Source organism: Plenodomus lingam (assembly GCF_022343315.1).
Source record: "Plenodomus lingam strain CAN1 chromosome Unknown contig_17, whole genome shotgun sequence".
NCBI lineage: Eukaryota > Fungi > Ascomycota > Dothideomycetes > Pleosporales > Leptosphaeriaceae > Plenodomus > Plenodomus lingam.
In genome coordinates, this window is record NW_027093934.1 from 1,096,177 (window position 1) to 1,116,678 (window position 20,502).

At 49.5% G+C, this 20,502-nt stretch overlaps 8 protein-coding genes across 8 annotated transcripts; 3 read left to right on the plus strand and 5 right to left on the minus strand.

The window, feature by feature from the left end:
• Window positions 1-136: 136 nt before the first annotated feature.
• IAQ61_003372 (uncharacterized protein) lies at window positions 137-3,664 on the minus strand. Its single transcript, XM_003844981.2, has 7 exons — window positions 2,914-3,664; window positions 2,577-2,856; window positions 2,043-2,527; window positions 1,899-1,994; window positions 1,646-1,849; window positions 1,248-1,584; window positions 137-1,197 (listed from the first exon to the last, which is right to left on the minus strand). Exons 1-7 carry the CDS (start codon window positions 3,283-3,285, stop codon window positions 659-661), a joined length of 2,313 nt encoding a protein of 770 aa, XP_003845029.1. The 5' UTR covers window positions 3,286-3,664; the 3' UTR covers window positions 137-658.
• Window positions 3,665-4,564: 900 nt separating this feature from the next.
• On the plus strand, window positions 4,565-5,554 carry IAQ61_003373 (uncharacterized protein; the record flags this gene model as incomplete). The annotated part of the gene is made up of 2 exons (XM_066095946.1): window positions 4,565-4,775; window positions 5,082-5,554. Coding segments are annotated over 2 exons (684 nt in total), but the record flags the coding sequence as incomplete, so codon positions are not given.
• A 4,145-nt stretch (window positions 5,555-9,699) lies between these two features.
• Window positions 9,700-11,616, minus strand: IAQ61_003374 (uncharacterized protein; the record flags this gene model as incomplete). Its single annotated transcript, XM_066095947.1, has 1 exon — window positions 9,700-11,616. The coding sequence occupies one exon, from the start codon at window positions 11,614-11,616 to the stop codon at window positions 9,700-9,702; it is 1,917 nt and encodes a 638-aa protein (XP_065954192.1).
• Window positions 11,617-11,673: 57 nt separating this feature from the next.
• Window positions 11,674-12,234, minus strand: IAQ61_003375 (uncharacterized protein; the record flags this gene model as incomplete). The annotated part of the gene is made up of 1 exon (XM_003844985.2): window positions 11,674-12,234. The coding sequence occupies one exon, from the start codon at window positions 12,232-12,234 to the stop codon at window positions 11,674-11,676; it is 561 nt and encodes a 186-aa protein (XP_003845033.2).
• A 519-nt stretch (window positions 12,235-12,753) lies between these two features.
• On the plus strand, window positions 12,754-13,649 carry IAQ61_003376 (uncharacterized protein; the record flags this gene model as incomplete). Its single annotated transcript, XM_003844986.2, has 2 exons — window positions 12,754-13,017; window positions 13,481-13,649. Exons 1-2 carry the CDS (start codon window positions 12,761-12,763, stop codon window positions 13,647-13,649), a joined length of 426 nt encoding a protein of 141 aa, XP_003845034.1. The 5' UTR covers window positions 12,754-12,760.
• Window positions 13,650-15,626: 1,977 nt separating this feature from the next.
• On the minus strand, window positions 15,627-15,857 carry IAQ61_003377 (uncharacterized protein; the record flags this gene model as incomplete). The annotated part of the gene is made up of 1 exon (XM_066095948.1): window positions 15,627-15,857. The coding sequence occupies one exon, from the start codon at window positions 15,855-15,857 to the stop codon at window positions 15,627-15,629; it is 231 nt and encodes a 76-aa protein (XP_065954193.1).
• A 1,518-nt stretch (window positions 15,858-17,375) lies between these two features.
• IAQ61_003378 (uncharacterized protein) lies at window positions 17,376-18,852 on the minus strand (the record flags this gene model as incomplete). Its single annotated transcript, XM_003844987.2, has 3 exons — window positions 17,376-18,123; window positions 18,188-18,672; window positions 18,775-18,852. The coding sequence occupies 3 exons, from the start codon at window positions 18,850-18,852 to the stop codon at window positions 17,376-17,378; spliced, it is 1,311 nt and encodes a 436-aa protein (XP_003845035.2).
• A 768-nt stretch (window positions 18,853-19,620) lies between these two features.
• On the plus strand, window positions 19,621-20,204 carry IAQ61_003379 (uncharacterized protein; the record flags this gene model as incomplete). The annotated part of the gene is made up of 2 exons (XM_003844988.2): window positions 19,621-19,914; window positions 20,076-20,204. The coding sequence occupies 2 exons, from the start codon at window positions 19,621-19,623 to the stop codon at window positions 20,202-20,204; spliced, it is 423 nt and encodes a 140-aa protein (XP_003845036.2).
• Between the last annotated feature and the right edge of the window lie 298 nt (window positions 20,205-20,502).

The following is a 20,502-nucleotide window of genomic DNA, read 5'->3' on the forward strand; positions in this document are numbered from 1 at the left end:
TCCTTAGTCCTCTGTACCACCTTTGTCCTCCTCAATCCCCCCGCAAACATCAGTCACGTGGCACAGCTCAGCACACGCACACACAATCAAGCAAAAACTGCTTGAAATCCACCAAATCTGCACAGGAGCTCTTCACCTTGATACCTCATAATATCTATTCATATCAACTACCATTTTTGCCTCACTCGTTGCCTGATTTGCACTCTTGCCAATCTACCCCGTAGCGTTGGATATGCCAAGTCACTCCTTCTCGTGTATACGTACAGCATCAGTGACGTATGGCTGTACTGCGGCATCAAGTACGTACTTCTCTCGGACGAGAAATATCTGTCTGGGCTTCGTGGTTACGCACGAGGGGCACAACGAGAATCCCTGGTTCGATGATGCACGACTTGATGATGCACAGCATGATGACTGCGTGCGGGTAGGCTACGAAGAGGGACTGCACACGCTGAAGCGCTGCATATTGGATTACGGCCCAAGTAGGTATTGGGGGCGAGAGGGGGAAGCAGAGTCTCTGTAAAATCGCTGTAAACAGGAGTATAAATTGACAATCTATGTACTTTCTACGTCCTGGATAGGACTAAACATTAACACCGAAATCTCTACACTCTTGAAGAGTAACAAGAGCGCGTCACCAGATTATGCTTTCGTCATCTTAGTAAAAGAAGGAGCCGACAAAAAGCACAATGGTGTATGCAGTCAACAAGAAATACTGCATCTCGTGTAGCACATTGCTCTTCTCCCACTCCAACTTCTTCGAGCTTTCTTTCGGATAGGCGATACCAGTCTGCGGGTCTCTTTGTAGCAAATCCTCGCGATCAGGCATGTTCGGAGGCCAGATGGCGTAGTGGATCGGCGCCCAATAGGCATTGAGTGCAATGAGCCAAAGTAGTGGTGGCCAACATGCATGTGTCATCATGTACAAAAGAGTCTGTAGAACCGAATTTCTGTTGATGATGATGCCGCGGGCTGTAGATGCCGTGACCGCAGCAATGCAGAAGAGTATGTAGATGACATGGATGTAAACTCCGGAGCCGAAAATTATGACACGTAGGCGACGCCAAAGACCCGCACGATGGACGGGATCCCGCTCGTTGAGCTCGTTCTTTTGAGAACCCGATGAGGAGAAGGCGGCGGCCTTGCCACCGAGGAAACTCGGTAGGAGGAATGATCGGACAATCGTTATGGCATGGTCTAATCATGGCTGTTAGTTGGAATCTCCACACCGGGATAGTACTACCCACATGGAGCCATCCACAACGTGGCGCCTGCATCGCGCTGTCCAAGTCGATAACCAGCAGGGAGCGTCATCACCCACTCATTGAGTCGATTTGTGAGCAATGCAACCGAGCATAGCCTCGCGAGCAGGCGTAATTGGTCGTTGGTGGCATACGCGATCAAAGTGCCGCCCGATACCAGCACAATTGGCATCGTGAGTAGCGAAGCCGTAAGAAAGATTGTGAACAACGCAGAAATGGTATAGACAAAACCTGAAAGGCGCTGGAACAGCGACATGTGCGTAACCAGCGGTCCCCAAATGCAAAAGTTCAGCTTCAAGGCGGTTTGAACTGTGCCAATGGTCTGCCACATGGTAAGTAATGTCTTCTTTTTGCCAAACGATTTCTGAAGAATGCTTTCTTACCCAGCGGGTACGTTGTTTGATATGGCCACCAAAAGACTCGGGCACTGTTCCATATTGCAATGGCTCATGGACGTATGCAGTTTTCCATCCAGCCCCAAGAAGAACACTCGAGCAGCAAACATCTTCAGCTAGTGAGCCGGTGGGAAATCCACCAATTCCATCCAAGGCAAGCCGGCGGATTGCATAACCTGATCCCGTGCACCACTTTTCATTGTCAGCACAACCTCATATGGCCATCATTACCAGGACTCACTGCCACGCCAGCTGCGTCTTTCACTGGTTCGGAGATGTGAACGAATGAGTCGAGACTTTGGAGCAAAGGGTCGTTTCTGGGAAGGTTGTAGAACAACTATGCAGGTCAGCGAAACAAGTACTTGGCGGCCACTGAAGTAAATACCTGAGGTGGGCAGGAGAGGGCGAGCTGGGGTTCAATGACCAAGTGAGCGAGAACAGCTCTGAGCCATTCCGGCTCCGGTATCATGTCAGCGTCGAGTGCGGCAATGTATGCTGAGGGACCCCCTGGGAGCTCCTTGACAAACTCCAAACCGTGGTTCAAGTTTCCCGCTTTGAAGTGATGTGGAACACCCTTGACCTTTTGACGGGCAGTGTAATAGACGTTGGAGTACAACTGTGAAATCTCCTCAATCGCACGTTTGAGTTCCTGATCAGCGCCATCATCAAGAATGATGACTCGAAACCGGTCAGAAGGCCAGTCGACCGCTGCTGCTGCACGGACTGTATCAGTTATGATTGCGACTTCTTCTTTGCAACACGTGATGAATACGTCCACAGTGGGTGTGGTATCTCCAACAATTCGAAGCTTCTCGCGTGATCGACCTTTGATGAGAAAGACCTGCCAGAACTGGTGGAACACGGTAGGCACTAATCAACTGATTAGAGGATACAGGACAATTTTGCTACATCAACTTACGGGCTACACCAAGCTCAACGGAGATGAAGGTCCAGGCCATACCGAAGACCTTGTGGTACTTCTCCTGAGCCGCCAGAGTATACTTGATTCTGAATACAAAGTAGATCCAGTAGGCAGCGACAGCTGCAATGGAAAAAATTGGGGTGAATTTGTTGACGCGTCGCTTCCATGATGGCAGATGGTCAATGTCATCTGTGCCATGAACTCTCTCGACTAGACAGAGAGGCTCTGCTGCAATCTCTGGCTGTTTCTCCTGGGGCGCTTGGATGAAGCTTGTCGCCTAGATGATGGTCAGATCATCCCTGGGCTGATTGTGTGTTTGTGGAATCGTACTCACTCTAGAAGAGTAGCAGTTTGAGAACTTGTCTAGAAACTCTGTACTTGTAGCAGGAGTATGTTTCAATGGTGTGCCATAGATTGTAGTTGACCCAAAACGTGGAGCAATGCTGCCACAGTGGGTGCAGTTGGTCGGTGACTTTTGCCCGTACGACTCAGGGCGCTGGTATGCTGGTCGAGGCAGGAAGATGGAGCTTGGAGTTCCTTCTTGGTTTCGGCCAATCTCAGAGCTATCGCTCAAAGACCTTGTATGCGCAGATGCCTCGAGGCTCTCTCTTCTGGCTGCATTTGCATCGGGAGTCTCAAGACGTGGTGTAGAGTCCATATTGTCTATCTGATAGAGGGTAGATGAACGAGAACGTTGAAGGTTCATGGTCGGCGATATCTATACTTGCGGGTCTGGAGTAGCCGTTTTATATCATCTCTCAGGAACCTGAGGTATAGAGCATACACTGTATTCGTATATATGCCACAACAGAATACCAAGGATACCATCGTGACACTGCCATTATACAGATCGCTCAGGGTCCAATCGCCATCTCTATGCAGGTGCCCGTATGTATCTGAGTGGGGTATATGATCTCCACGAGCACAAAAGCATACCTCGCGTGGGGTTACAACGCTGTCTTTGGTGTTGCAAAACCCGCGCGACCAACTCAACAATCCGCCTTGACGTAAGTTTTGGGCGGGCCACGTGTCTTGCGGCTCCTGGTATGTTCTTCTCTCAATCAAACACGACTTCATGATACGCAGTAGAGACCGTCTTCGCTGCCTTGATAGTGACCCAGATATTGTACTGCGCTACGCCACGGTAACGTGTGCATTACACATTCTGATCGTGCTGCAGATCTTCCACCCAGGGCTGCATGCGCACGTCCATAGAGTTCACGGACAACCTATCGGCAAAGAATCTGGAGCAAAGTATGTAGGACAAGCCAATGCTTATATGCGCAATCGGGGCCAGATAGGGAACGCGTCTCGTTTGGTGATAGTCGCTTTCCGGGCCGTGATGGTACTACCTACAGCCATTAAGGTCATTTTGTACCTACCAAGGTAGCGTATCTGCCACATGCCATCAAGTATCATGAGCGAGCGATAGATCCCGGGCTCTTAGGTACTGGTCGTCATGTTCAATCACAGTATTCGGTTTTACTGTTCTGTATCCGTGGTGATGGGCCATCCGACGAATGCCTACCTACCTACTGCGCACCGAACCTGCGGGGAGCCGAGCTGCCTCGAAATGCCTATCCTTGTATACTCGACTGCATACCTATCTTCGAATGATAAGCCACAGCATCAAAGTGGTGATGCGTTACGGCACGGTGAACAAACCGTGCGCTCAGGTTTTGTTTTCGCAGTTCGTAGGCTGTTGTAACATCTCTCACCACATCAAGCCTCTTTGGGCGACGAGTTCGAACGCCTTTGGACGCACACAGCCCAAACGAGCAGTTGTTGCGTGTGGCTAGTTCTCAATCCTCTTAGCTTCCACCATAGCACTGTTCCTGTGTCAGAAAGGGTCATCCTACATGGTTTGAGAATTATATCCGCTTCAATCCCTAAACCATGGCTATATCGATCCGTCTGGTATGTTGTTGTGGAACACATGTCCATGGCTTTTTGCTCCGCAGCGTGGCTGCGCTCATCATTCCCAGACATGGAGGCAGGCCACATTGTACCTCTTCAGACGGGGATTTTGGGATGATCCGCAGCTTTCTGCAGCATCTTACTGGCCCAGAAGTACACACGAGATCCTGATGTGCAGCTCTTGTCTGCCGGCCGTTTGGCTTGGGCAAGATAACTGCTTCTTTGGTGGCGCAGTATCCGAAGCACTTGCATCGGAGATTTACGATTGGCAGTCGGATAGTAGGCTGAATGTTGGGACTGTGGATCTAATACCTGTGACCCACGGGTTCCCATGCTATGTAATATACGTAGGATGATGGCTCGTAGAAGAGAAGATCTCGCAAGGTTGCACTCCCCATCTCTACGAAATATTGTACGAGAGACTTTAGTGAAGCGGACCGCGCCCAGACCACACAGTGAGCAAGTTGTCTCTGTAGCTAAGGGTCGCTTTTCACGTCGCGCGTCATCATGCAGTTTGCCTACGGTGCATGCTTACTGCATAGTCCGGATCACCGAATCGAGCAATGGTGGCAATGAAATACGCAGCCACGACCCGAGTATTGCATATGTCGACAATATTGCGAAGAGGAACTTCGGAACAGCATGATAGCGACATATCATATGTTGATCGTGAGGAAGATCCACGGTCGATCATGAATACGTATATATGCCTTTGTGCTACCTTCACCGCACTAGCCATTGACGTTCCCGACCTCTACCTCATCATGACTAGAGACACGATCTATCAGACAGATGTTTTCAGAGGAACGAAAGCTCCTCAGTCTGTACAAACATTGATTGCAACAACAGAACCGTGTGATATTTGCATCCTCACAACGGCGATCGTGCTGTATCAAAGATGTCTCACATTGGATTGGAGTGACAAATTTGACGTTGGTGAACCAGGTGACAGCGCATTATATGCACTTCAAAAGCAGGAAGACATACATTTAGAGGGTTATAGCTTTGAAATAGAGAATCGATGGACATTACGTGATGGCAACTCCCCTAGGAACTGAGAGTGGTAATTAACACACTAAATACGTGTCATGCAGGGCATCTACATGGTAGGGTACGCCACACCCTCAATTCGACCCACGGATATCTCGATGCGAAAGAATTTCTGAGGCTCTGTATGATCGCCTCCACATCCTGGAGGGATTGAGTTGCTCCGAGGTAGGATCAAAGTTCATAGTCTCGATTTGGCCTTCATTTTTCCATGGCTTCATAACATGCACACAATCGAACCTGTGTCACGAATATCGATGGAAGACCTGAATATTATTTCCCTCGGAGGATGTAACATTTTTTTCAAGTAGCCTACGTGTAAGACGAGGCTCTTCCCATTAGGCGACAGTATCATCGTCGCAGTGTGCACAGTGAACGCCGTCACTCAACACAAGAGAACAACCAGAGTATAGAGTAGACAGTACGTAGTCATGGTACGAGTCATCTCAATTGAGTAACTCTTGCAATACATTTTCTCGGGGTACAGTACTCAAGGCGCAACGAAGCATACTTTCCCGGCAGAATCGTCCTCGCGAAATAACAACACCACGCATGTTTAGAGCCTGTCATGTCGTGCCTTATCTTGGGGTTTACCGGGCTGGATGATGGTATTTTGCACCCATATAAATATCATTACGCTAACGAAAGACTTTCATTGAACATTTTGATCGAATTTGAGGGGAGCGCGATAGGTATCACTACGGTACAAAACCGGTTTACAGTAGCCATATTTATCTAAAGTAGACTATGAAGTGGTTTAGGTAGAAGAAGTAAACCTAAATAGGGTTTACTATACTATATATTCTACTTTTATTTCTACTTCTAGTAATCTCCTAGTATTACGTAGTAATAACTAGTTTCCTACTAACTGTTTAAGTATTTTACCCCTCCTTTCTTTAATCTTCTTCACCACCTCCACCTCTACTACCACCTCTACCACCTCTATCACCACCTCTACCACCACCACCTCTATCACCACCTCTATCACCACCTCTATCACCACCTCTATCACCACCTCTATCACCACCTCTATCACCACCACCTCCACCACCTCTATCACCACCACCTCCACCACCTCTATCACCTCCACTACCTCTATCACCTCCACTACCTCTATCACCTCCACTACCTCTATCACCTCCACTACCTCTATCACCTCCACCAGACATGTCAACAATCAAGCTAGCTTGATTAATATCAAGCTGGCTTGTCAAGCTATATACTTAAGCAAGCCAAGCTAAGGTTTAGTAATAAACAATCAATCAAGCTGCGTAAAGTTAGCTTAATTAATAAGCTTAATAAGCTTAATTAGTAACGTGAGGCTACTAGGTTTATAGTAGTAGCAAGGCTGTAATACTTTTCTAGTGTTAAGAGTTAGGTAATAATAATAAAAAAATCCTATAATAACGCTCTATATATATATATATATAAAAAGGGCTTAAAATAAAATAACAATTCTAGCAGCGATTCTAAAACTTAACGCTAAGAATAGTTAATACTACCTATTTATATAGCCTTAAAAACGCTATAACTATTAAGCTTATTAATTAAGCTAATTAAGCCGCCCAATTTTACCTTATTAAGCCAATCTAAGCTGTCTTTTTTGGCCGATAGATCAAGCCAATCAAGCTGGGGTACCCCAGCTTGATTGGCTTGATTGTTGACAACTCTGACCTCCACTACCTCTATCACCTCCACTACCTCTATCACCTCCACTACCTCTATCACCTCCACTACCTCTATCACCTCCACTACCTCTATCACCTCCACTACCTCTATCACCTCCACTACCTCTATCACCACCTCCTATTAGTAAAAATATCATGACTTATTATTATGTTATATGTGCGTATAGCATAAAGCTAATCTTCTCTGCCCCTTTTAGTCTTAGTTAGGTATTATAGCGTATAATAGAAATAAAACTACTTTTTATACTTAATTTAAACCCCTACTATAAAAGTAAACCACCATTTTAAACCTATTTACAGGTATACACGAGGGCAGTTTACACCTATATAGTAAACCCCTAGCGTACCATTCTATAGTAAACAATTTTTTACCATAGTGTTAAAGGTACCTATGTACGGGATCACTTGTACTGTCGCATTGCGGGGTCATAGTCCCCTGCATCAGAGTCGCACCATATTGAGCAAGACATTCAATGAAAGCTTGGATATCACCAAACATTGCGGGCCAGATGCCAATGGACACTACATCAGCAATGACTGTCGAATTGGCATGCCGAATTTGCATACTTGCGCATCCGTCTCCCATGACTGACATACTTCCCTGGACAGCTCTTGCTCATAACCGCCTCGCCATTGTAGTTTTAAATTAGGAGCGCTAGCAGCCATTTCACAACTTCGACAATAGTATTCAAGCTGTGGTTAACTGTAAACTACATATTTACTAAGAGATTCGAGATCGACTAAGTCGTGGCGATTACAAGTTCGTTCAAGAGCAGTCTAATTATAAAATCGCTTTGTCATTTTAAAAGAGCATAGACTATACTTCCTATCGCAATTGCGTAGAGAATTCTCATTGTGTCTTTACAATTCAACGGCATATTTGTTCATTGCCGCTTGTGATCGTTATGCTGTCAAACTGATGTACTACACCCTTGTGGACGGCAAATTACTGCTAAGCCCACCTGACAAAGTCTGCTTGAGTCAGAAATCATTCAGAATTGCTAATCCTTAAAGTTACTTCCAGATCGCTGCCGATATGAAGGCATTCTTAACCTTTGGATGGCAGCCTTCGTTTCAAAGTATCAAGAAGTCGGTTGACTACCTATGTGACCGTAGGACCATTTTCGAAGGAGTCCAAAAGATCCTGCCCGGTCATTACCTTACTTACACATCTTTCAATAGCATTTCACAACATAAGTCCTGGGATGTAGATTACACAGACAAAGTGCAAGGCACAATAATTCCTACATTAGAGGCGAATATTCCCTTGCGTCATTGTGGTAGCAAATAGTTATTCTAAGGTTAAATCTTGTGTTGACGGGCTAAATTGCGAAGAGGGTTTTGAAGAATTCAAGCGTGGTGCCAGCACAGCCAAATACTCTATATTACTAGTATAACTAGAAGACCACCTCACATGTTTGCCAGGCTTGCCTAATAATGCTCTGCTTATCCTAATAACATACCAGGTACAGATTAGAGTAGTTTCCAGCTTGCGGGCATGCTGGGAGTGGCACAATTGTATAGATGAATCGCCAATTATTATATTACAAATACCTTGGTTTCCTTTAGTGCCTTCTCGTGCTCCTAAGCGCACTCTTCATAGTTCATCATAGAGCGAGTTCCTTAGCGCAGGCTCTGAATTGTTATAATAGCTTCGAAACTGTACTTCATCTTGGCCTTAGGGGGTAATTAGGATTGGCTCAAGATATATGATAAAGCTAAATACTGGCTGATGTAGTGCGTTGTTGCTAGTTTTGTTGTGGGTAGATGATGAAATTGGACTAATGTTAATAAACCTGGAAGTTGTTTGGGCCGCAGTGTAAGCTAAGGACTTATGTACTTGCAAAGTATACTGACCAAGTCTACCTTAGCCTGGATAACCCTTGTAATGAAAGTCTGCATCACCCCAAGCTTTATCGTTTGCGACAATTCATTTTGTCAATTATGGCTGTTACAATTCGCGGTATAACCATAACTTCAATCAACAAACAAAGCTTATGCGTCATGAACACACCACCACCTTGCCACAAGATATCATACGCTATTCACCAAAAACACCACCTAGCAATGCCCAGCAATACAATTGATCTAGCAAGATTTCGTGATATGCGTATTGTCTACTCTACATTTCCCCGATACGAGCTCGCCAGCCATCTCGAGAGGACGGGAGACCCTGTAGCTACCTTATAACGCCATGAGAATGATGATGCTGATGAATATACAGACTTTATGAAAAAAACACACAAAAGAATGCTACGGAAGACTTCAACAGTCCGAGACATAAAGGAAAAGAAATGGTAAGGGTGTAGAAGAAGGCGAAAAGGAGAGAAGAGAAGAAAAAAAGTAGAGGAAGATACAACGATGAGAGCCAAGATAGGTGTAATCCCTTATTCACCATTTAGCAAATGCGTCTCAACATGACTCTCCTAGGATCGCTTTTTGTTTTCCAAAGACGTTACACACCCAGCCTACGGCTTAACCGTCTCCTTACCCATCCTCTTCACTGGATGCAGCAACATACCTGGCAAACACATCCTCCTCTCCTCCCTATCTCCATCATTCCCCGAATCCAGCTTCTCGCTCTCTCCCCACTTTTGTTTGATAATCGGCCAGCCCAACCACCGCCGATACAACTGTCTCGGGAACCGACTGGCATAGTACCAACTCCAGCCCTGGAAGTTGTACTCTCGGTCGTGATTGTACGGACTATCGGCCTGCTCGGTCCAAGCTCCCTGTCGGGGCTCCAACGCTGTGCCCGTCCTCTCGTCGACCGTGTACGCGGTATCGAAGATGCCCTCGGTGTATCCGGCCGGCCAGTGACGATCGGTGAAAATGGGGTGCGGTGCATACACAGCCTTGAGCCCATGCTGCAGCGCTACCGTCGACGGCCACATTTCCGCTTGCATGCTGCGGCCGACGAGATTCTCCTCGTGCATAGCCTGCAGCATGCGCTTGCTCAGTCGGACGACGGTGTTGATGAAGACGCGGCGGTCCATCTTTGCGAATTCAGGGTGCGTGAACCAATCGGCATGGCCGTCCTCGGGCGTGAAAATGGGCCGTATGTTGGGCAGATAGTTCCAGATCTTGTCCTTGTAGGACCATGAGGTGTTGCGCGGGTCCCACATGGGCAGCAGCGTTATGAAGTCGGCGGGCTCGTTGCGGCCCCATTCAAAGTTGTCTTCTTCGAAAGAGGTTGGGGGGGTGGGACCGATGGGCTTTTGTGGTGGCTCGGCTTGGGCCCAGGGGCGGGGGCCCCAGACGGGAGGGGGGATCTGGGAATTTGCAGAGGCGTTGAGGACGTCTTTGTGCGTGTTTTCGACGAAGGATTGGTAATCGCCATGGATGCTGGGGAGGTAGTAGCGCTTGTTGCGTTCCCAGAGGAGTTTTCGCGGCTGTTTGTCTGCGAATTCGCTGATCTTCTCGAAGAAGTGGTAGTGGTGGCCTGTGTAGCGGGCGTCCGTTTCCCAGTTCCAGATGTAATCGAATTCGGGGTGCGTCAGACTGAACCATTGCAGACACATGAATTGTTGCCAGTAGACCTGCCAGTCACCTACTTTGGGATACCAGTTGGGGAAAATGGATTCTGACCAGAGTATGGCAATATCTTGTAGCTCTTCGGGCACGTTTTCCTTGAGGATGCGGTTGTATACGGCTTCATTCTCGAATATGGGGATATCCTTATCTTTGACGTGAACGAAGAGGTAGACTTGGTATTCTCCCCCAGACTGGAGCGAGAGTTCCGAAATCATGGCGCGGATCGCTGTGATGTCGTTTTCTTCGTAGTGGTAGCCTGTCCAGGCTCGAATCAGTACCGCGGTGCGATGGTGATACTTTTGCTCATTTGATCCTCTGGTTTCCAGGTTGCTGGCGCTTGTGTCCGGTGACTTGGAAAACGCCGATGCTGCTGCTGCAGGCGCCGGCAGCGTTGTACTTGGGATCTTGCTAACCGAGCTCTTTGTATCCGGTCTGTAACGGCCCCTATTGCGTTCCAGGCAGTCGTTCTGGAGTGTGCCCCATTTCACCTCAGACCATTCTGGGATGGTCTTTGGCGCTTTCCAATCCTTGACAAATTCGGGGAACTCTTCATCTCCAAAACCGTACGGACCATATCGTGAGTATCGATCGAAGCAAACATCATCATCCAAGCCAACAACTTCATATCCTCCAGCGTAGACCGGTGGGAGATCGGGTGGAACACCAAGGTACACTTGTGTTTCGTCGTCTGTGCTCTCATTGAGAGCAACGCCTCGCGGTCCCAGGCAGGCCTGATACTCGCCTTTCCACTTCTTCTTCCAAGCAGGGGAGTTATACTCGGGGAACGGCTTGTATGCGACTGGATCCGAAGCAATCGATCTGTTTAGCTTCTTGTGCGTCGACTCGTACATGCGCTCGTCCCTACTCAGGTCAGCACTCGATGAACGTCAACTCTTTTTCTATGTGACTTACATGGGAAACTGCTCCCACCGGTTCGGATCATAACCTTTGTTAATGTAATCCGAAAACGGAGGCCAATGTCCCTCCCAGGTTGGACGATCCCACTTGAGCATCGACAACATATACTCCTTTAGATTTGTCGGCTGTGCAGTAGGAGGGATAAACTCTGCTGTTCTCGAAGGCGCCGTCACCCACGGCGGAGGCGGCAGCTTGCTGCTTCCTGCCTTCTCAGGCTTCGTAGTTACAGCTGGCTGTGGTAGCTTCGCATGTGGCGTACTTGGTTTCGCTTTCGGTAGCGGAACAGGTACAGCATGCTGCCACGCATCCTCGAAGTCGTCTTTGTGACTAGGCTTCTTCTCGTTTTCATTCGTACCCGTCGTCCCGCTCTCCGTCGACACTAAGACGGCCTGGTCTGGCGACGTTCTCGATTCATCTCTTAGTTTGAACAACGGCAGTCTCTCGTAGACTTGGCCCTGTGCCCAAGGACTTTGTTTCAAAAGCGCAAATATGAAGAAAGAAGCAACACAGAAAGATAAAAGTACGAAACGTCGGCGCATTCGTACCAACATGGTGGGCGATGTGATGTGCGTATGGCGTTCGTGTGAGGGTGTTATTCGTATTCGTGTAGGTGTGGGTCGGTCCCGCCCGCGTCTTGTAGCGTCGTGTATATACACGGGTGTACGCGGCGTGTAGTAGTATATACTCTCCTTCGTTTTATTGATAGCAATAATGCAGCATCGTTTCGCAAACTCAGTATCCTCGCGGCGTCAAGGGGCGGTGTGTTGAATGAATGTGAAGTCTTGGAGGTGTCGCAATCCAGGACCAGTCTTTCGGTTCGATGGACAGCTGTATATGAGTTGCCGTGGGGAACCAGTCCTGTAATGCAACCACAAGATACAATAATGGTAGGATGGAGTGAGTAGAGTAGAGTGGAGTGGAGTGGAGTACAAGTACAAGTACCGTTCCGTAGTTTGCAAGCTTCCCAGGTACGGGATTCAGCGACGACAGCGTCTGCAAAGCGAAAGGAGCGTACGCGTGTGTAGTCGTATGTGAGTGTGTTAGAAAGAAAGAAGAAGAACGTGCGGAAGAGCGAGCATGTCCCAAAAACGAATCCCACGGGAAAGCAAAGCGAAGGGGATCGAACGAATTGCGCAAATGAATTCGATCAGCATACCATATATTACCCATACCCATAACCCCCGCCACGATCCCATCCCATCATCACCTTATCGAATGCCCGAAGAGGCCGCCGCCGCCTCTCACTCTCAAGAACCCCCCAATAACACTGCAGACAAACCCTGTTCTCCGGGACCCCCAAGTCACAAAAAAAAGAGCCTCAATTACCCCGGTGGGTAGGTGTCTTCCTTCCCGCATGCCAGACCGAACGGCTCCCGTGCGCCCATGACTAGGCTTACAAAAGGACGCGTACGCCGCCTCATTTCAATTCCCGTCGATCATTCTGTCCTGCTGCGTTTCGTCGTCTCATCTAACGGCGGGGGTGCTTGTTCGAGCGCCCCCGGGACCGCTCTTGGTTAATCGTGAAACCGGGAGAAGATTGACTTGTAGTCAACTTAGGTTAACCACTAGTGTACATGCGTCCGTTAGAGGAACCCCCCTCCCCAACACCACTAAAATCACACCTCTGGATAGCGGAAGTCTTTTTTTTTGTACACAGTATATAATCAAACAAGTTCATTTAGAAACATGTATAGCACTTGTCTTCCTACTCGATTCCTCGCCCTTCTCCCTTCTCTAGGGCTTGCCATACCGGTAGTAAAACGACAGCAATAGTAACGGTGACACTACCACCTCCAGGAATACCTTCCCAGAACAATCACTCTCTATTCCACCTATACAGTCTTTTGCCTTTTATCTCGCACCCAGTTTCCCCATCAAACTCACCTCCCAGCGCCTACCTGCCATACATCCAACGCGAGTCGCCAAACAACCAGGGCCCATTCCTGAGCGAATCCTCTTTTCTTAGTCCATGTCCACAGTCCATACTTCCGCCATATACCCATCTATACACAGAGCACCCTCTTGTTCTTGTGAAACAAAACCATGGGCCAAGCGTTTGAGCAGGCAGGGATCGTGGAACGTCTTCATTTATCGAAGGGAGAAGGTCCAGGGATGCCCCCTAGGGAAGGTCAAGGAAGGAAAAGGGAAAGTGGAGCGGCCCAAGTTGCAGGATCGACGGGGGCGCGGCGGCGTGTGTATGCAGGGATGCGTGTGGGAGAGACTGCGATTGCGAAGTTGACACCGAAGCTTATTGCGGCGTGTATATATGTAGATGCAGATGGAGAGGGTGAAATGTACTCTATATTATGCATACTTTGTGTTTAAACACGAGAAGAATATTCCTGAACCCTACTGCCACGATATCCCATCCTCTGTGAATTTTTCCCTGCTCCCACACCACATCTACCGTAGAGTTCGGATCCTGTAGGATGGCACAATACACAACACATACGTACGCCAAAAGCGTCGGTTTAATATGGCAATTACCGGGTCCCATGGCATGTTCCTTTTCCCTCTGTACGGGAACAGACGTAGGAGGATGGCGCTGATGAAGATGGGTTCAAGGACCTTCCCATGTGCATCTACATTACACAAGTACCTAGTTTAGCGTCTGCACGACAAGTAGTTGACCTATATAGGTAAGGGACCACAGTATTCCCGCAGTAGTGCCAGGAACCAGCGCTGACGCTGCCAGCGATGGGACAAGTTCCCATGCCGATGCGAATCCGAATGCCTATGCACGCAATAAACAAGACTAAGATAAGACGGCGAAACTGCCGAGAATTGGTCCTTCGTCATTGCGATGATCCGGTATCTGCACACCGTTTCCTCGGTGCCACATCTGATGGTGGAGTTTTTTTTATCTGCAAGAGTATATTAATTATATTAGAGTGAATGATTCTGCGGCAGTCATAACATGTAGGCTGAACGACTCTCACCACGCCAGGCAGCCCCCCCCCCCCCCAAAAATAGTATGTAATATCAGTGAACACATAGACAGTAGGACAGACCGTGGCAAAGACATACCGGTACATGACAAGTAGGTAACGCGCATTGCCGATCCCAACCAACATGCCTCCCACGTGCTAGGGCTTACATGTTGCAAGTAGCAGCTCCCAGCCTCCTCCCCCAAAGGCAAGTAAGTCTACAGAACGGGAAACACTCGCAACACCTCCATCATGGCTCCCATCCATGCTACAATAACTACGTTTACATAGCCACAGTGCACTCTTCCAATCTGCATCGCAGCGGCTAAGCGCTCGGGATGTCTGGACCATGTGGAATAGCTACGCGTAGTATACCAGTATAGTAGCTCTGCGCAACTATCAACCGGTACACCATCCCCCGCCTAATCACAAACAACAATTATCCCGCATACTCATTCTCAGGCAGATACACGGCTACACACAACCCTCATCCCGGCTATTACAGAAACAAACGACTCTGCACACATTAGCAAATGGGCCCCAGTGACCCGGGTAACGACGTAACGACCCCTCGCGTTTCCTCAAGTCCACAGAGTCTAGAACTCTGGGGGGGAGGATATGTGTAGCATGCATGTTCGCGCTCTGGACCGGGGATATAATATGTAAGCGGATGACCGGGGATATAATATGTAAGCGGATGACCGGGGATATAATATGTAAGCGGATATAAATCAGCGTGCGTCATTGCCGTCTGATGATCAGCCTTGGCATAGACTCGCCTTGGTATCAGCAAACGTCGAACCTCGCGGGATCTAAAGGGAGGGAAATTAGTTCCATTGAGTAGGAAGGCGTGGAACGGGGCTGCGGTTGGGAAGGGGTGGTGGGCTTGTTTTCTCTTTTCTACATGCAAGAGGAGCCTGTTTGGTAGGCAGGGTTGTGGGGCCCGTTCCTTACTCCTGTTCCTCTTAAGATGTTTATCCCGTTTTGGACGGGAGTGGAAGATGTCTTGCTTTGGTTCAGTGAAGGGCTGATGGAGTTGGTCTTGCACCTGGGACTCTCCTGCCTGACGCGGGTCTCGCCTGGATAACAATCGAGGCGGATCCCTTTGAAGAAAGCATTGAAACGTGTGAGAAGATTTCGCATTTCAAAGCATCCCAAGGGCTGTAGGCACTCGAGACTGTTACTAGTGTTCCTAGGATGTGGTTGATGACGTATAGTTCAGTGGAGTCATCGTATCTGTTGATCATCCCAACTGTGTTGTGGCAGTATGCGGATAAGTTATCAACTCTCACGGCGTACTGATAGAGTGGTACCTACCCTAAATCGCCCCATATTATAAATTTTCCGCAGGATAAAATGCAACGTGCATTTCCTGTTCATCCTGGAGTTGTCACGTCACCCCCGTATCTGTAGCGGCGATCTGTCTTGTGCTTAGTGTGCCATGCAACAGAACCTCACTGCTTTACCCCTGGTTTCGGAGGTTTCGGATCGTCTGTGCGATTCCAAGATCTCAGATATCCTTCTCTTGTCCGCGGAAGGTGCCTGTCGGGACGGGGGGCCCAAGGTTGTGTTCTACCTTGTTTGTTGGCTACTATTTCAGAATGTTGCCTTGTCGATCATGAAGCGGTTCAGCAGCTGTACCGGTATTCCATCCTGGGTCTGCTCGTTAGCGTGTTCCTCTTGATTTGAGTTGTACAATATGTACCCAGTATGATAGCATAGCCTGACAGATTGGATCATGTGGGATGATGAAGCTGCCCACCAGCAAAGTAAACTGATGAGATTACAGACCGCTATGCCTATTCCAGTCTAGTTAAACATGCCATGGTGCTTTAGAAGACACGATTCTCTCAACTACCGACTCCAGTCCCCCCCGTCCCTCATTCTCCTGCACATAAACACGGGCGAGGAAACCCAAGCGAACTCTATTGTAAATCTACCATACTCTCCCAATACTCTACCGCACAAACCCAATACGACAGAACACAAATCCACAATACGTACGCCAAGTGGCGATTTTGCTCTGGACACGACTCACGAGGATGGCGGATATACTCCGTACATGTGTGCAAAGTAGGTAATATGGTAAAAGCGCCAAAGCATTACCGGTATCCACGGATAAGATAATCATAGCAGTGACTGCATTTTACCTGCTGCAAATGCCACGCATGTGGGTAGTAGACTGTATAACCCGACCACCTGTATAGCCTCAACATGATGTAACCTTGGAATACATGCGTCCATGCATGCCAAGATTAGCACAGCGTCTACAAACATTCGCTAGACCTGCCCTACCAACCCAGACTTTTATGCCCTCCTGAACTTCGTTCGAGTGAAGTAAAGGATAGAAAGACCTGGAAGAAAACTTACAAATGTCCCCCATCTCCATGCTCCCATTGAAACTTCCCTCATATAGGCTGGTGCCATGGACCTGTGGGTACCTACATAACACAAGTGCAATCATGATAAGACGCCTTATCCATGCATGTACAAAAAAGCCTAATCGGGCCGGCTGGCAACAGACGGTTTCTTGTTCTTTGTTTGGGCAAGGGCTCCGTCGGTTGAGTTTCACATTGCAGAGAAAAAAAAGAAGGAAAAAGAAAAGGGCCAGGGACGCAGGGCACAGTACAGTCATCATGCGCCATCGAGGGCCTGCAGTACTGCGCATATGTACGATATCCTAATCTCACTCGAATGCCAGAACTACTGCTACTGTGCATGATACCTGTGCCTCATTCTTGTGAAAAGGATACGGGATCCACTTTTCATTTCCATTTTTGCACCACCACGCCTCCGCGCTTGAATTCGGCCATGTCTCCCAAGACCTGATTCTTGTCCGTGAGTTCCTTGGAGGGAAATGTCGTCATGAGCGCGTATTCGCGCTGCTGGCTCTCCGCACTGGACCGTGTGACAAAGTCGTAGACGTCGCCAATGGTGTGTGTAGTGTTGAAGCGACTCTGTAACCGTGTACCGTCACCCAGACGGATCTGGAGCATCAGTGTGGGAATCGAGTCATCGACATCCACCGTCGGTTGCGCAGATGCAGTGGACGCTGAAGCCGATGAAGACGAGGTGACAGCCGCGCTGGGAGCAGCCGCTGCACTACCACTGGCAGCGGGAGTCGGGCTGCCGAGCCGATTTCCCGATCCCGAAAAGGGAACATACTTCTTCTTTGGCTGCTTGTAGTCCTCGTCCTTGTGCGCGTGTACCTCGACGTCGACTTCCTGGCCGTGCTCGACGTTGAGGATGTGTAGTGGGGCGTGACCGGTGTTGATCATCTCGAGGGTACGAGCGTTGGCTGGGTCGTCGTAGCGGAAGAGGGCGCCATCGTCGACAGAGAAGCCGTCGCGCCAGAGGTGCAGTTCACGGTGAGCGCGCGGGGGCGGGGCGGGGATGTTGGCCGTTGGATCAGGAATGGTACGAGAGGGAGCATCGTCGCCACCCAGGGTAGTGCCTGCGCCGCGGAAGTGCGACCTGGGCTGCTCGTCGTCACCGCCGGGACGTGGGGCATTTCTGCATCTCGGTCAGTTACTGTTGTAGAGATGGTGGCGAAGAATCGCTTCAAGTGGGAGCCTACTGTCGCGCGCGCTTCAAGATGTTGTTGATCTGGTCGCGCGGGTTGGCTGCGTTGGGATTCTGCACAGCGAGGCCTGACTTCTCACCGCCAGCAAAGAAGTCCTGGTTCTCATCGTCCTTTTCAGCATCGTCGTCATCGGAAGAGTGGTTGCGAGCAGGTCCACCCCCGCCACCCGACTGCAGGTCCTTGAGTGTCCGGAGACCCCGCTGTGGCGCTTGTCTTCTGGCAGCGGCCGGTTGTGAGGATGAGGAGGAAGACGAGGCTGCCGCAGGGGGCACATATGCACCACCAAGGGTACGACCACCGCCGGCTGCTGGCTGTTGGGGCGCATTGGGGTTGGAGGAATGGGAATCCGCGGGCTGATTGCCACCGGCCATTTCTACGTCTTCGTCTGAGTCGCCCTCTGCCTGTTCGGCGGATTCGTCAAAGAAGAGAGCAGCAGCGAGGGTTATGTCACCGTTGGAGGCGTTGAGGTAGCGTTCAGCCTGTAGGAGAGAATCAGGATCAGTTGGAGAGAATTAGTTGAATGGCAGGCAGCTCTGGAAGCTTCCATGTGCTGTGTGTGTACAGTATACAGGACGACATACCTGGGCAGGATCGAGGCCAGTCAAGCTTGCCAGGTGCTCAATCTGGTCATCCCGAACCACGGGATTACCTTCAGACATGAGAGTGCAGAAGGGAGAGGCTGGTGAGTGTGTTGGGGGGGGGGGGTTGTTGTGGGTCAGGGTTGGGGTTGGGGTTGTGGTTGGGGGCAAGGCAAGATGGGCGATTGTTTGGGGGAGGGGGAGGGAGGGGGGAAAGCTGTTGTGGTTAGAGTAGTGGTGGGGTTAGACTTGGTCCCACCGTGGCGCTGATGTCAACCTTTTGGCAATGTGAGAGACGTTGGCTTCAGCATCTTGGGCATGCAAAAATTCATGTACACGGTAACTAGGTAGGGCAATAATAGAACACCCCTCTAGCTACACGTTAACAACAACCTCTTAGGAGTAACCCATCTTGACACAAACCCACGTGGCACCCTACAGATCCGACAGCACTTCGCCATCCACATGTCCCCCAAGCTCCCCATCTGCCAAGCCTTAGCCACTCATCTCAACCATCCCGAAGAGCCTCACCAACAGCATCCTCAACCTCGCTCGCAAGCCATCTTCCCAGCACCGTCCATGGAGCCCCTCGAAACCGTCTAGCTATCCACCATAAAGAACCAACATTGCTAGAAAAAAAAACACCACGAGGGTTGCAAGAACCAGCAGAACAATCCCATCCTCCGCTCCCTCCTCCACCTCCACCTCCGCACCACCTCCGCATACAACCCCCAACCCCCCCCCCTTCCGTACTCAAACCAAGAAGAAAGAAGAAACAAACAAATAAACAAAAGAAAAGACAGAATCCACCCACCCTCCCCCTCCCCCTTCTCTTCCCTCCCCACCAAAATGTCCCCCTCCACCAACACCCTAACCTCCTCAACCGCAACCCTCCCCTCCGACAGCGAAACCTACGACTCCCCCTCCGCTGCCGACCCACCCAGCACCAACAGCCCCTCGCCCTCGCCCTCGGCCTCATCACCCCACACCCCCCTCATCCTCTACAAACCGCCTACACTCTGGAGTCTGCTCCGCGGCGCCGCTATCAACCTCCTCCTGCCCTTTGTCAACGGGTTGATGCTGGGCTTTGGCGAGCTGGTGGCGAATGAGGCGGCGTTTAGGCTGGGTTGGAGTGGGACAAAGGTGTGTTTGTGTTTTTGTTTTTGTGTTCAGATTTTTGCTTTCATAGCATGGCTTTTGTTTTAGCCTGGGTGTTTGTTGGCCTGACTTTACTCTTTTTTCCCCTTTCCTTTCCTTCCCATCACCTCAATTCACAACACCGGCTAACCCCCCACCCCACCTAGATCTTCCCCTCCCACCGCACCTCCTCCACCCCCCGCCCCGCCGGCCCCGGCGTAGAAATCCGCCCCGACCCCATCGAACGGCGACGCAGAAACGGCCAGGAACTAGACATGTACACCTCGCTCGAATAAATCTCTGACCATGCATTTTTGATTCTGCAGGGCCATTGAAAAGTCGAGGCGAGGACAGCAGGACAAGGCCAGAAGAAACAGAAACAATGGGAATGGAAAATAGAAGCTCGGAAAAGCAAAGAAATACAACATCAAAAACCATGTAAATAAACCCCACGCAATCTCGCTCGATAGAGAAAAAATGTAGGAAAACAAAAGGAATATTGAAGGGTGAGGGGGGGGTTTGATGGGCATCAAGTGTGGGATACGTTACGAGATACCAGAGATAGAGAAAGGATACATGTGTGGTATCTCGCAT